This window comes from Chaetodon auriga, chromosome 7 (genome assembly GCF_051107435.1).
Source record: "Chaetodon auriga isolate fChaAug3 chromosome 7, fChaAug3.hap1, whole genome shotgun sequence".
In the NCBI taxonomy this organism is placed as follows: Eukaryota; Metazoa; Chordata; class Actinopteri; order Chaetodontiformes; family Chaetodontidae; genus Chaetodon; species Chaetodon auriga.
In genome coordinates this window covers 8,321,884-8,335,227 of record NC_135080.1, presented here as the reverse complement: position 1 = coordinate 8,335,227, position 13,344 = coordinate 8,321,884, and the positions used below count along the sequence as shown (strand labels likewise).

General features: G+C 41.1%; 1 protein-coding gene across 15 annotated transcripts in view; it reads left to right on the top strand.

Moving 5' to 3' along the window:
• Window positions 1-497: 497 nt before the first annotated feature.
• ncam1b (neural cell adhesion molecule 1b) overlaps window positions 498-13,344 on the top strand; it is a 73,313-nt gene continuing 60,466 nt past the window's right edge. For 14 of the 15 annotated variants that reach the window (XM_076736007.1, XM_076736005.1, XM_076736006.1 and 11 more), the window contains exon 1: window positions 502-783. In XM_076736007.1, coding sequence (XP_076592122.1) covers window positions 732-783 — 52 coding nt within the window. In that variant the 5' untranslated portion in view covers window positions 502-731. Of the gene's footprint in view, window positions 784-13,344 lie in introns of all 15 variants that reach the window. The other variant, XM_076736012.1, reaches the window with a different exon arrangement.

The window sequence follows — 13,344 nt, the reverse complement described above, 5'->3', positions numbered from 1 at the left end:
AGAAATTTCTATATTGTTGTGATGGTTTAACTCCTTACAAACAGGCTGTAAACTCAATTGTGTATGTGTGTTATATATACACACATTATATAATATATGCATGTGTATATATATAGTGTGTGTGTGTGTACATGTATTTGTGCATACACTGTATGTTGTTCAGAAAAGGAAAATTATCTAATTATTATTTTCAACATACAGCATGGCAGAAGTACATTTTTGTTGCAGAAAATCCAGCTTTAAATGAATATCTCTTTTGAGCTTTAAGGTTAATTCTCTCCTTCTACAGTACCTCTTTTGTCTGCTACTGTCAAACAGATATATTAATCACGTGTAATACCATTATGCAAACCGTACTTAATCCATTTATTTTCATTACCACGATTATTTCAGGGGGTTTCCCCGTGACGCTGGTTCCCTTTGAGTCCCGCGCACTAGTTAACGGGAGCTCTGTCATTCCGCCTGTGCGGATTAATCCGTGTGTGTGAGAAGGCTCTGCTTGTCAGTCAGACTTTGAACGGGGCACTGGCGCTCATCAGTGCTAATCTCCGGCCGTTGCTTGTCATCAACGACGCCGCTGCTGACAGTTTCCACCGACCAACTCAGAAATACATAGATTAGGATGAACAGTTGCTGAAATAGGAAGGAAACCCGAGGGCGACACCGGAGGGACCGAGCGGAGATTAAACGTTAGCTGCGCCGTTTAACGTTCACCTTTCTCGGGAGTTGCGATGGTCCAGTTAAGGGATATTTTTCTAGCCTTGCTTCTCGTGGGCTGTACAGGTAAGACTCTCTTATTCAGCACTCCCACACGATTTCAGGATAGAAATTGCTTTATTTTCCTGTGAATATCCAATTCCTACCATTTCATAGTCATAAGCATCCACTCGCCTCCCGGTCGTCCCTCTCCCCCGCCCGCACGCGCGCTGCTTGGCAGGTGCAGCGGTAACGGTACTGCGACTGCTGCTAATTAGCTTACTGCGAGCTCGGTGATCTGTGTTTTAAGTAAAGGCAGCTTGCTGCTAATGTGTTTGGGAACCATTTTCTCTGGACACACACACACACACACACACACACACACACACACACACAGAGTAGGCTACACAACGCCGCTCTTTGCGTGACCAGCCTGTGGGCTGACTTGGCGTTGTTGTACATTAAATTAAACATGATGCTCAGGACGGAGAGGCTTTTTAAATGGCGTAAGTATGATTGTGGATGTTTTGTGAATGGAAACGTGGCTTGTGGATTTATTTTTTCCTCCATCTGTAGTCGTGCTGGCCGTCGGTCTCAGCCTGGATGGGACGTGTTTGTTGTTGATAGGGGGTGATGCTGGACTCACTGTATTTGTATACACGCATTCTCGCTCTCTCCCTCCCTCACACACACACACACACACACACACACACACACACACACACACACCCTGCTGGGTTGAGTCACGGTCTCCCAGTTAAAGGTACATTTTGCAAAATGAAACACGTGGCAAAGCCAAACGCACCTGTCAGTGTGCACAGGTGTGATGGCATTGAGGAGGGGTTCCTGATGCCTGATTGCATGCAGGGCATGGGGTGGTCTTCCATGGGTTATTTGGTCTCTCTGGCACACTGATGCATAGCAAGCACAACTTCTACTCTGAATCATCTGTTATGTAATCTGATGCTAGGATAAAGGCTTTGAAATGAGATCCTCTAAGTTGGTAAAATGTAGCGTTATGTAAGTCTAATTGAGAGAGTTTTGTGTCAAATTACATTTTTAATAGCCTTTGCACGCCCATTTTTTTGTGTGATTAAAATCAGTAATTCGACATGTGAGGCGCTTATGGCTGGAGTAGTACTCTCAGCTACAGTCAGGATCAGGGTTTTCGTGGGATAGCCTTTTAATCCTTCATGTACAATCCAATATGTGCAGGGGTGTTCCTCGGGCAGGAGAGAACGCAGAGGGAGTGGAGCCCTCACTGCATTGTAATGGTAATGCAATCTCTCTTGGGTTTATTGGAACATTATATGTAGAAATGGGAAGACCCTAATGATTGGATTCAGTCATTTCTCGTGCCATAATTTAACGCAGGCATCATCTAATGAATTTCACACATTTGTTCTGGTTAATTTCTGACGTATCGAGCAGTTACACTTAAATATATTATGTCGGAATACAGCCGAGTCAATTACTGGCTGCTTGTGACCATCGTGAGAAAACGCTCTCATTTAATGGAAGGATTAGATGAGATCTAAAATTAATAAAGAAGAAATGGAGCATCTAAGGCCTCTGAAAATTCTCTATTGTGTTTGAGAGAGAAGTCTTTGTGTCGTTTGTAATCTTTGTGGAACATCTGAAGCTCTAAGAACGTGGACTAGAGATATATACCACTCCAATTGAAGTTCATAATGCAGTTATGAACCAGTTATATAATTTAGCCATCCATCCTGTTTTTGAGGCTGATATTGATATTTGAGAGTTTTAAATTGCGACTGTGTGTCTACTGAACGGGACATTTTGTAGTTGGAAAAATAAACTTGCACAAACTATGTGATGGTGACGCTGTTTTCTAAATGTCCCCAAACATTTCTACACATTAGTTTCTTATTACTTATCAGCTTATACAAATCCTGGTTAATATATCAGCCCAAACAATTGAACTTTACACATATTTATGAGGAAAGAAGGAAGGAATTTGGGGTTTGATTTTGGTTTGAATCATATATGCAAGCATTGCCTTAAATGTACAATTATGTGTATATAATATTGGATAGTGTAGACAGTGATACAGTTATGTTGAATGCAGCTAGAACAGAGACAAGACTGCATGATTCTAGTGTTGTTGAGTCTATCATCCCCATTCTGATCTCGCATTAGGCAGACTACCTTTAATAAACTGATCACTTTCCTCACACAACTCGTGTGCCTTCACCGAAGCTAAAATGAAAATGTTTGTTTTGTCTTCCTTTATTGAATTTACAGTGTTTGCTATGCTCTGCACAAATGTCAGAAATAGCACTTCTGTAAATGTCACTTTTGTAGGTGAATACAAACCAAAGAAAAATGTGATCTTTTCGTAGATGATCATGTGGCATAGTTGCAGTATTTATGACTGAAGTGAGATCGGGGAGGGATTAAGCATCTTTGTTTTGCCTTTCCTCTCTGGCTCTGGATACCTACTCTATGGGCCTGTTGAGCCTCTTGACATAATTATTAATTCATCCTCTCAAGCTGATAGCTGGAATGTGGAAGGATTTTAAGGCTGCATTTCTGACAGAAATGAAATATGGCCTCCAGAAATCAGAGTGAGAGAAAAGAAGCAAAATTGGGCAAGATCAGCAATGAGTTCCAAATGTCCTCAACCAGTGGGACTGATGAATGAGTTGCAACTCTGCATCTCACCATATGGCTCTCTTGAACCGCAAAATGTGGCTCTCTAGTTTACATCAGGGTTGTTTCACTAGCCTGTGTTACATCATGAGTCAGATCACGTGGGGATGATGGCGTAGCTCCATGCTGCTCCATTTACAAAGATGGAAGCGTGGCTGTGACTGCAGGCCCGACTTACAAGAGCTTCAGACTTCTTTACGTCTGACTTAGCTTCATGAGGATGGAAATCAACATTGCCAAAAGCAATGGCTGCCAGTCCAACAGCTCCAACTTGATAAAACGATTATTTCAGAATAGTGTGTTCACATCATGTACTGCCAGCAGTGTTTCCCATATTTAGAATTTATTTGGGAGGTCCACCAAAATAGATATCCCTCCCCCAAAACAAGAAACAGCAAAGCCATGTAGAAAGTGACGCATTCTCTTCAGTCGCCTGCATGATCACAGCCAATCAGTTACACAATTACAAAGCTTGATTAAGTGCAGAGACCTTTTCAGTAAGTCCCTACCCTAATGAGACCAATAATGTGTCATTTCAACAAGGTCTGACCTTCCAGAGAGGCCACAGTGGAAATGCACATGATAAGAGCTGCTCTTACTGTGCGTTCACACCAAAAGAGGCAAAAGAGGCAAAAGAGGCAAGGACGCCGGAAGTTAATACATTTTCAATGAGAGCCCGGCGTCCTGAGCGGCCAAAGCGTAGCCGCCGTCAGCCGCGCGTCTAGAGCGTCCAAAGCGGCTAAAGCGTCCAAAGCGGCACCAGATGAAAAGTTGAAATTCGGTTAACTTTATGGTAATTAGCTATGACGCGGTTCAGCGGCAACCGGCGGCAACCAATCAGAGTAGAGGTGTCCTTCGCTCGAGCGAGCCCCAAAGAACAACGCATGTAACTTTGTTTCCTAGTTCCGTCATGGATGCCGAGAAATTGATCACTTGTGTGCGGGCACAGCACACATCACAGCGATGTCATCCAAATCCATGATGAGTCGATATGATTTTGAGGGTTAAACGCGCATATTTATAGTCGTCGCAGACCATGTTGATGATACAATAATAACAATTATGAGCGGGAGTTAATTTAATTCGCTAACGGCCTCACCCCATTTTCCCCGTTCTTCCAAAAAAGGAACACTCTTTGGCCACACACACACACACACACACACACACACACACACACACACACACACACACACACGAACTTGACGAACTTGTATGACACCAAACGAAAGACAAGCAGACAACACCACATGCGTAATTGTGCACAGAGATGCTGCAGCTGAGACGTAAGGAGCGCGCATTTGCACCCGTGTGTGTGTGTGTGTGTGTGTGTGTGTTAATTAATTAACACAAATGTGTGTGTGTGTGTTAATTAATTAATTAATTGCTTCCTCCTCAATACGTCAATCCGCTCGTGACTAGATGGTGATTTTGATTTATGTTCATGCTCAGAGATTTTTTTTTTCTTCTGTATTTAATGACACACAAAACCTCCCATGCAACTAGGCATGCTTTAAACTGAAGGTGAACAACAGCAAGCAGCACTATGCCGCTGTCAAGAAGTCTGCTTTGCGGCTCCTTTAAATGACTAGCGCGATTTAACTTTGACGTCAGTCACGTGAAGAGCGACCAAAGCGGCTAAAATATTTTGCCGCTTTGGAAGCTGTCCTGTTTCTCGCGCAGCCTCGGGCGTCCTTGCCTCTTTTGCCTCTTTTGCCTCTTTTGGTGTGAACGCACAGTTAAAGTTTATTTTTATTCACGATAAGTCTGTTATGATTTCTTTTTGCGCAACTAGCAGCCAAACCCGAAGATAATAGTTTACAGTTATATAAAACAGAGAAAAGAAAGCAGAAACCAGCAAATGGCATTGCTGCTTAATAAATGACTCAAACAAATAATTATCAGCGTTGTCAGTTTAAGTTTCGGTTGGTCAGTTCATCCTTTCAACACTACACATCATCACAGCTTGGAATGCCATGTGGCTGCTAAAGCGTGCTGTATTAGACAAGTAATGCAAAACATTTCAGCATTTGATTAAAACCACCACAGAGGGAAGGTGTTTTGTTGTGGGAACCAACCGTAATCTCTTATCAGAGCAGCGGCGGTGATGGTGGTGTCGAGTGCATTTGCAGACTTCGACTTTGAGTGTCAAGCAGTACTCTGGAAAATGGTATTAAAGTCAGACGTGTGCACATTTGAAGAAAAGTCCATTAGGCAGATCCAGCCAAAGCAGGTAAAGGCCTAGTGTATCTTTTCACCTCCATTTTCTGTGATTTTTGTTTTGTCTTATCAAATAACTAAACCTGCCAAGAGCAGCGCATCTACTGACAGGCCACTGCTAAGCTTTAGAGGATGTTTATTGAACCAGAATTTGTTTCAGAATGGAGCTGATGATGGAAAAAGACGACTGGTGTATTGGGAGACAGTTTCTGGGAAACAACTGTCAGCCATGCTTGTTTTAGCTATTGTATCTATTCAGACTAGTAATTTCAACAAATTCATAAGCTATCTTATCCATGAAACAGTCAGTGAAATACTCACTTTTTATAAATCAGACTGTGGACCCTATGAAGCTTTAAAGCTCCCATATCTCTTACACGTCTCTCTTTTTTTTTTTTTAAATCTCACACATGCTAAGGTTTTTGTCCAGTATTAGGGAGCAGACGTGAGAGAGAGGCTGTGTTCTAGCTGGGACTACTTGACTCTTTTGTGATGGAGAGTAGATCAGACAGATCCAGGTCTGGCAGAGTTGAGAGGAGATGCATTGCCTAAGGACGCTAAAAAGATGACATTACACATGCACGTGACCCCGTGAAGCACTGTGGGAGGAACATAAACATCCTTTCCGTAGGGTTTCTTCACAGAAGAGACACAGGCTTTGGGTTTAGTGGATGTTTTTTTGAGTGATTAGCTTCCGTGGTGGTAGCATCCTTATGGTTTAATATGGTTAGTATTAATCAGGTTTCATTTAAGAGTATGAAGCAGGTCAGACGCAGCACTGAACAGAGAGACATGGCGAAAAGCTTGTTTCCTGGACAAGAGCACTGAAAACTTTCTTCATATACATTCCTTTTTAGCAAAAGATTGCAATCCTGCTAACTACATACCACAGTATGAACATGCTAAGATCTCAGAGCTATCAGGAAATTAGAACAGTGTGTCCTTGTCATTCATCAAATTAAAAAAAAAGAGGCCAGCATTGTGAGCACAGGATCCCTGTGGACAGGGAACCCTAGATTGGCAAACCTTTAGGCATTATGTGTTCTCTTTGAAGCATTTCCTCTGTGGGACAAAAGAAACCTATGACAGGGTGTTGCAGACTTTATCAAAGTATTAATTATCTGATCGACACAGACGAGACTACTTGACACACTGATTGCACACTGAAGTGATGCTAAAAGCAGGAGATTTTATAAATATCTCTTTACAAACAGCTGAGTTTGTCTTTGATTAAAAGATTTTGGCATTTGGTCTCTAGTTCAGGCTACAGACTCCTCTTGACAATGGTGAAAACAACTTAGAGCCATTTCCACATGGCTGTTTTCTCTTTCATTCTCATTTTCCCTCACCAGCCACCTTCAGCTATGTAAATGCTCGGTGCACTGTGCAAAATGTACCACCTTTCCTCTCTCGGCTATTCACTTGCAAATAAAGACTGATTTCACCTTTTGCTTTGGCTGTTATGAACCGAGAGCACCTCCTCGCTCCCCTTTCTGCCTTTCTTGTGTGTCGTATTTGTCTTATTTGGGAGGCACAGGGAAAGACAGGTCTCCTGTGACCCAAAAATAAGTCATCACAGCCCTGTCTATGGTCCATGTAGTCCCTGAAAGAGGAAATGAGCTTACAGTCGTGCCACTGTCCATGCTGAAAAGAACTGTGTGCCATTTTACAAGAAATAAAATGATCCTTCTGAACTCAAACTCCTAAAAGCAAGCTTACAGTATGTCTGATTTTAGAAAATGAGTCCATGTGTCATCTTACTGTAATAAAGCAGTATGCTGCTGGCAAGGATTTAGCTCTCAACTTCTTTTATGCAGTGTGAAAGGAAGCAGTGTGTGTGTGTTCTCATGCATCCATGCACATCATGGTGCATTCATTATTGAAACACTATAGGATACATCACCATGCACAGAGCAGGGAAAATTTGGATTGCCATGCCGCAGGCTTTCTTTTTATGCAGTTACCATACTGTGTCACACTCTCAAACATTATACTTCTCTGCAGGCTTAGTCATTGCCTGGCAACTTAGAGATACCTATTCACACATTCATGACATGCATTGATATTATTCTGGAAAAAAATCAATTATTAAAGTAGTAAAATGACACTCATTCAGCAAAAAAAGCTGTTATTTTTAATCTCTAATTGGATCACACTAGGAAGGCACTATCTCCAGGGGAGCATTAACAGCTATAGCTGTGATCCATTCAATGTGCAGGATCCACTTTGAAATGATGTCAGTGATTCCCACAGATAGGCTGTACTTGGGCAGCCTGCAGAAGCGTTTTAACAGTCTCTTTAGTATATTTTAACCATTCAACTATTTAACATGTGAAAAGGTTTGTCTGATGTAATGCCAAGCAGTGGAAAGCAGTGCACTTTGAGTACTTTATATGTAACCCTGCACTGCACTGGTGACCCTCTCATTTTGCATACAAACTGCAAACTGTTTACTGAAAGACTCATTAATCAGAAAAAAATGGATATGCACAAAAAAGGTAATATATAATAATCACCTTTTTTAATATAAATTTGTGAGCCTACAGCTACAGAGATCTCTTACACTAAGTGTCACATTATTCTCAGGTTGATGATATTTTATGGGTACATGTCTCAGCATTAGGCTTTTTAGAGGACTAGAAGGAAAAGAAAAAATTAGAAAGTGATAGCACTGGGGATAGGAGTTAACCTCATTTCATCCTCAGTCAAGCAGAGTAATCTAAAATTATGTAATAGAAAAGTCCAAAGATAGAAAGAAACCTACATGGCAACATGGCACCTCTTTTAATTTTGCAGCAAAACTGTGTTGCTCCCACCAATACAAGTGCATGGATCGTTTTATAGGGTGTGCTAAATCTGAAATATTTAAAAATATTACTTTGCATAGTCTAATTGATCATTATTGCTGTATTTAGCTAGTGAACAATTGAGTTTGTTTTTTGATTAATTCCTTCAGCTTTCTTAACTACTCTTCTCAAGAACTTGCAATGATAACAATCAGCTGTTAAGGGTTTTTTTCTCATTAAAATTTGAACATCATACCAGGGTGATAATTCAGACACGGTGCAATCTGAGATCTTAACATCTATTTTGACCTTTTTTATCTGGACAGCACATGCAGGCCTGCGGTGATTGATCCCAATGAATAATGAATGAGTAATGGAACGGACATTACGCCATCCCTTAATGACAGTTGCCTCTGCAGTCCATGGAGAAATATTGCTGCTGTTAATGGACTTGTGACGGATGGCATTGTGACATTAATATTTTTTGCATGTCTGTAACTGCTAAGTGGATTGTATTTAGTCTGGTATTTCCTCTAATACACATGGAGTCACGACAACTCTTTTTTTTTTTTTGTTCCTTCGACAGAGTGTAGCTTCACCAGGAGGGTGTAACACACAGAGAGATTCACATTATCTACCACAGACCACATCTCTTTTCATACTCCCCAACCAATCAGATGTAACCACTGAAGCCTGTATGTGGAAGGAATTTTGAGAGGCTATAAAGGATAATTTGAAGATGTTTTCATTGAGGGCACTGCATGACTGCATTAACAGTCGATATTATCGAGAGTTAAACGCAGCACTTGGAATTCCTGAACCCAGCAGACACACCCACTGGACAGGGGGTGTAGCTAGAGGATTGGAGGGGATTAGAGTCCATCTCTGAGTCAGAGGTCACTGGAGTACTACAGTTAACTCCTCAGTGGTAGAGTGTCAGCAGTGGATGAGATTTGTTCTGAAAGGCTCAAGGCTTGTGAACAGTGCACGTTGTTTGGTACACCACACCACCTCCCCATTGCTGGGGTGTTTTCTGACTATTGTGTAAATGCACTGTTTAGTACCTCTTGAGACCCTATATCAAGTGGCTGGGAGGTAACTCCAACCTGTTGTTGAACCTCACATTCACCGTTGTGTGAAACAGTTGGCCAGTTGGACAGATTATTGAGGGAAAAGCTTATGACAGTGTTTGGTGATAGTAGCATGATGTTAGATTTACATCACAGAACTCAGGAGTTTACTGCTCAGGTTTCACCTTTGGTTACACGCTTTGGGTATTGATCCAAAGATGAAGTTTCTCTGCAGGGTGGCTGACTCACTCTCTGTGATACAATGACTTAAAAGGGTGTCTTCGCTTTGATCGATGGATCTCCCTGGCTGTCACACTGCATGGTTAACACACCTCAGTTACAACTTTTTTGCCCAGTTTGGCTACAATAACTGACAGATGTGACAGTGGAGTATAAACTCAAACAGCCTTAAAACATCCCTAAGGCTCAACTTAAGAAATATACTGAAGCACTGGGGTTTTGCTCCAGCTTGTTTGTGCATTCCATCAAACAGAAGCTGCATGTTTGCAGGTGGAAAACTGGGGAGGGTTTTCATCCTGATTGGTTGGAGTGCCTGTCCAGTGGAGGCGGAACTGGGAGGGACAGTGTAAACCTCCAATGCTGTACTGTTGAAGCGCATCAGTGCACATGTCTATCTGCACCTTTCCACAGGTTAAGAGTAGGGTTAGCACCGGGCATAGAGCTTTCCATAATAATATAAAAAAGGAAAATTCTCAAAGAAGGTTTATGTAGGCTTTTTAAAAATTCATTTCCCAAATCTTTCCACCACAAAACTGGTGAAATTCTTCATATTTCACTTCCATATGTGCAAAGTTCCCTGTACTTTGTTTGGATGACTGAACTGATGCCTCATAGATTACTGAGTGTTTGTCTGTGATTATGATTATTTATTATGGAACTGCTAAATATCGTGAACCCAATCTGTATGTACTGAACTGCTTAATGCAGGTAAAAGCGATTAGCTGTAAAAGCTGAATTGGAAAAAAACTGTTCACCTCTGAGATAATTGATATGAGACATCCCATATTTAATTGAATAGCCAGGTCTTTTAGATTGAATGAATTAAACTTTCAGATGAGTTGTAACAGTTCCCTTGAATTTCAGTATTTAGAGGAAGTATTGGTATTGATCCTGCCATTGATCCTACCTTTAAATTTTGACTACTACAATCTTAACAATAGCCATTCCTAGATAGTGTGCAATGGAGAGTAAGAAGGTAAAAGGGGAGGAAGGACAAGAGAAGACTATGAAGGTTACTACATATTGGTTGTATTTTAAGCTCAGCATCTCACTTTGTAAATCCCAGACTTTTCTGGTTTTCTTAAAAATAGCAGAATGAAATTTCAATATCCCAACAAAACTTTTGTATATAATACAGTGACATCTTTTTGAATCTAACTTTTCTGTGTACGCTGTATGTTTGGCATCTTGTCTGTCTCTCACATTCCTCCCCGAAGGATTTCCTCTCAGTATGACACACTGACTTCCACAGCCTGAAAGCCGTCTTGCTCTCTTTGCCAGCAGAAGCCGGATGTGTCATGAACCCCATTGTGCATCTTTTCCATGGATGTCATACAGTGCAAAGGCAGATGACAGGCCCTCTGAAGCAAATGAAACTATCTCACATCACCAGTCATCGTGACGAGTCCTGCATAGACAGAGGGTATCTATGCATCCTTCAAATGTTTGATATGGTAGCACAACATCTGGAAGAACCACCAATGAGAACCACTGCAGTTACCTTCACTGTTACCGTCATTCTAGGTGGTATTTACTCATTATTGCTAAACTGCAATCTGAAACAGTAGATTTGTGTTCATTGTTGTGGTCAAAATGCTCACAATGTGGTGAGCTAGTAGTTATAAATTACTCACCCAAACCATGGTACGCTTTCATGGTGCTTAGACCATATTCCTTACAGCTTCTTTCTGGTATCCAGCCTTTTTCAAGGTCATTTTGTAAAACATCCCTTACATTCTGTATTAACATTATTAGACACACAGTGCGTTCTGATCTCAAAATCTAAGTACTGCATGTACACTGTTCGCAAACAGTAATAATCTCCTGTATTCTCAATGGCATACTGGTGACTTGCTTACCTACTCCCACTGGAGATTGCTTCACAAACAACCACCATTAGTGGTGAGAGAAGATCTGTGAAGGGCTGTTCTCTGCCTTATGACAGCACATGGCCGCTCTCTCTGCCTGAGTGGCTCCAGTAACACGCAGTTAAAACACATTTTGACTGAACAGGGTCAGTGCGCTGTTTCACTAGCGGATGGAAACCACCATGGTGTAGCATTAAGGATGTTTGACATCAGTTGTTGTGGGGCTCAATATCATTTGTCTTTCTTACTATGCCATATTGGAAAATGTGTTCCCACAGAGTTTCTTGTGTATTGATACAATGGAGTGGCTGGGTGAGACATAGCAGCATCCACACATACCATATGTTCTATATTTTCTTGCATTGTTGGTTGTCTGGACACATGTCTGCATATTCATGGAAACGTGTCTTCCTGTTACTGTCTGTATACCTGATAGGGCTGAACAATTAATCAAAATATTATTGAAATCCCAATATGGCCAAGTGCCATATCCAAATCGCAAGAGGTGCATTTTTTTTTGAAAGAGGTAAAATGTGTCACACCATATCATTATAAATGAAGCAATGTGGTGCTACAGTAAGGTGGGTGACAAAGACAAACGCACTGCAACGGCCCAAAACATTTCCATTAGGAGAAATGTGCTGCAGCCTCATGAACGATGCCAATTCAGAAACACATACAGAAAAACCAAAACAAATACAACATCGGAAATGTGCTACACATGATAAAACATCCTGCAGAAAGCTAAAAACAAATACATTAACAACAAACACACGGGAAATGCAGAAACGATACACACAAACTCCAAAAACAAATGCAATGGAAAAACAACACAACGGAAGTGTGAGAGAGAGAGAGAGAGAGAGAGAGAGAGAGAGAGAGAGAAAGTGTTTTTGATGCAGGAAGAGAAAGACTAAGGCCAAATATAAAAAGCCGTATGTCAGTGTAAAGTCTTTATGTTGTCACCTTGTTGCTCCACTTTTTTCCCCTGCTGTTGCAGCGCGTCAGCGCTGCCGTACTACAGAGATGCACTGGCCTACAAATCATATTCTCTAGAAATAGGGGAACTTTGGTACAGACCCCAGCAATCATCATCATTTTTATGTTTTTTAAGTGAAAACGAAATGCAAAATTTTTCCATTCCTTAACGTAAATTGCGACGCATATCACAATCACAAGATCTGTCAAATGTAAATGTAATGACATTTTTTCCCTGTCTTTCCTGTATCTTTGCTGCATTTTGCACATAGCACTGGTGCTACAGAGTTTGAGAATTTTATAGCATAGGCCACAAAATTGTAGCACGAGTATAAAACATCTGTTGCCATCTCTAAAAGCAACCACAAGTAGTGCAGTTCATCGCTTAAACAGGTTCGTGACTGGCAAAGGACATTGATGTTGCATACATGGCACCATTCAAACCTTAATGAGAAATGTTCTCAGACAACGTTTGCCCATAACGGTAAATTTGAGGGACAAAACACCTCCTGCTGTAGAAAACGTCCATTTATTAAACTTAAAATTAGCGGTACAAATCTCAGTTAATTTCTGTCATCATTCAGTATCATTTATATTAAATTCATATTGATTATTGGTGATTTATACAAGCAGAGTTTGGAAACAATGAACAACTGAAAACTAGAATCAACAAGATTTCTTTGTTCTATAACAGAATGCAACAGATTCAAGTCACTGGCCACAACAAGGGTCTGTGAGCGGGCATCACTTAATTAAAGGACTTATTATATAAGGGTCGTCTCCTCGAATCATTTCTGGAGCCTCTCTTCATCAGCA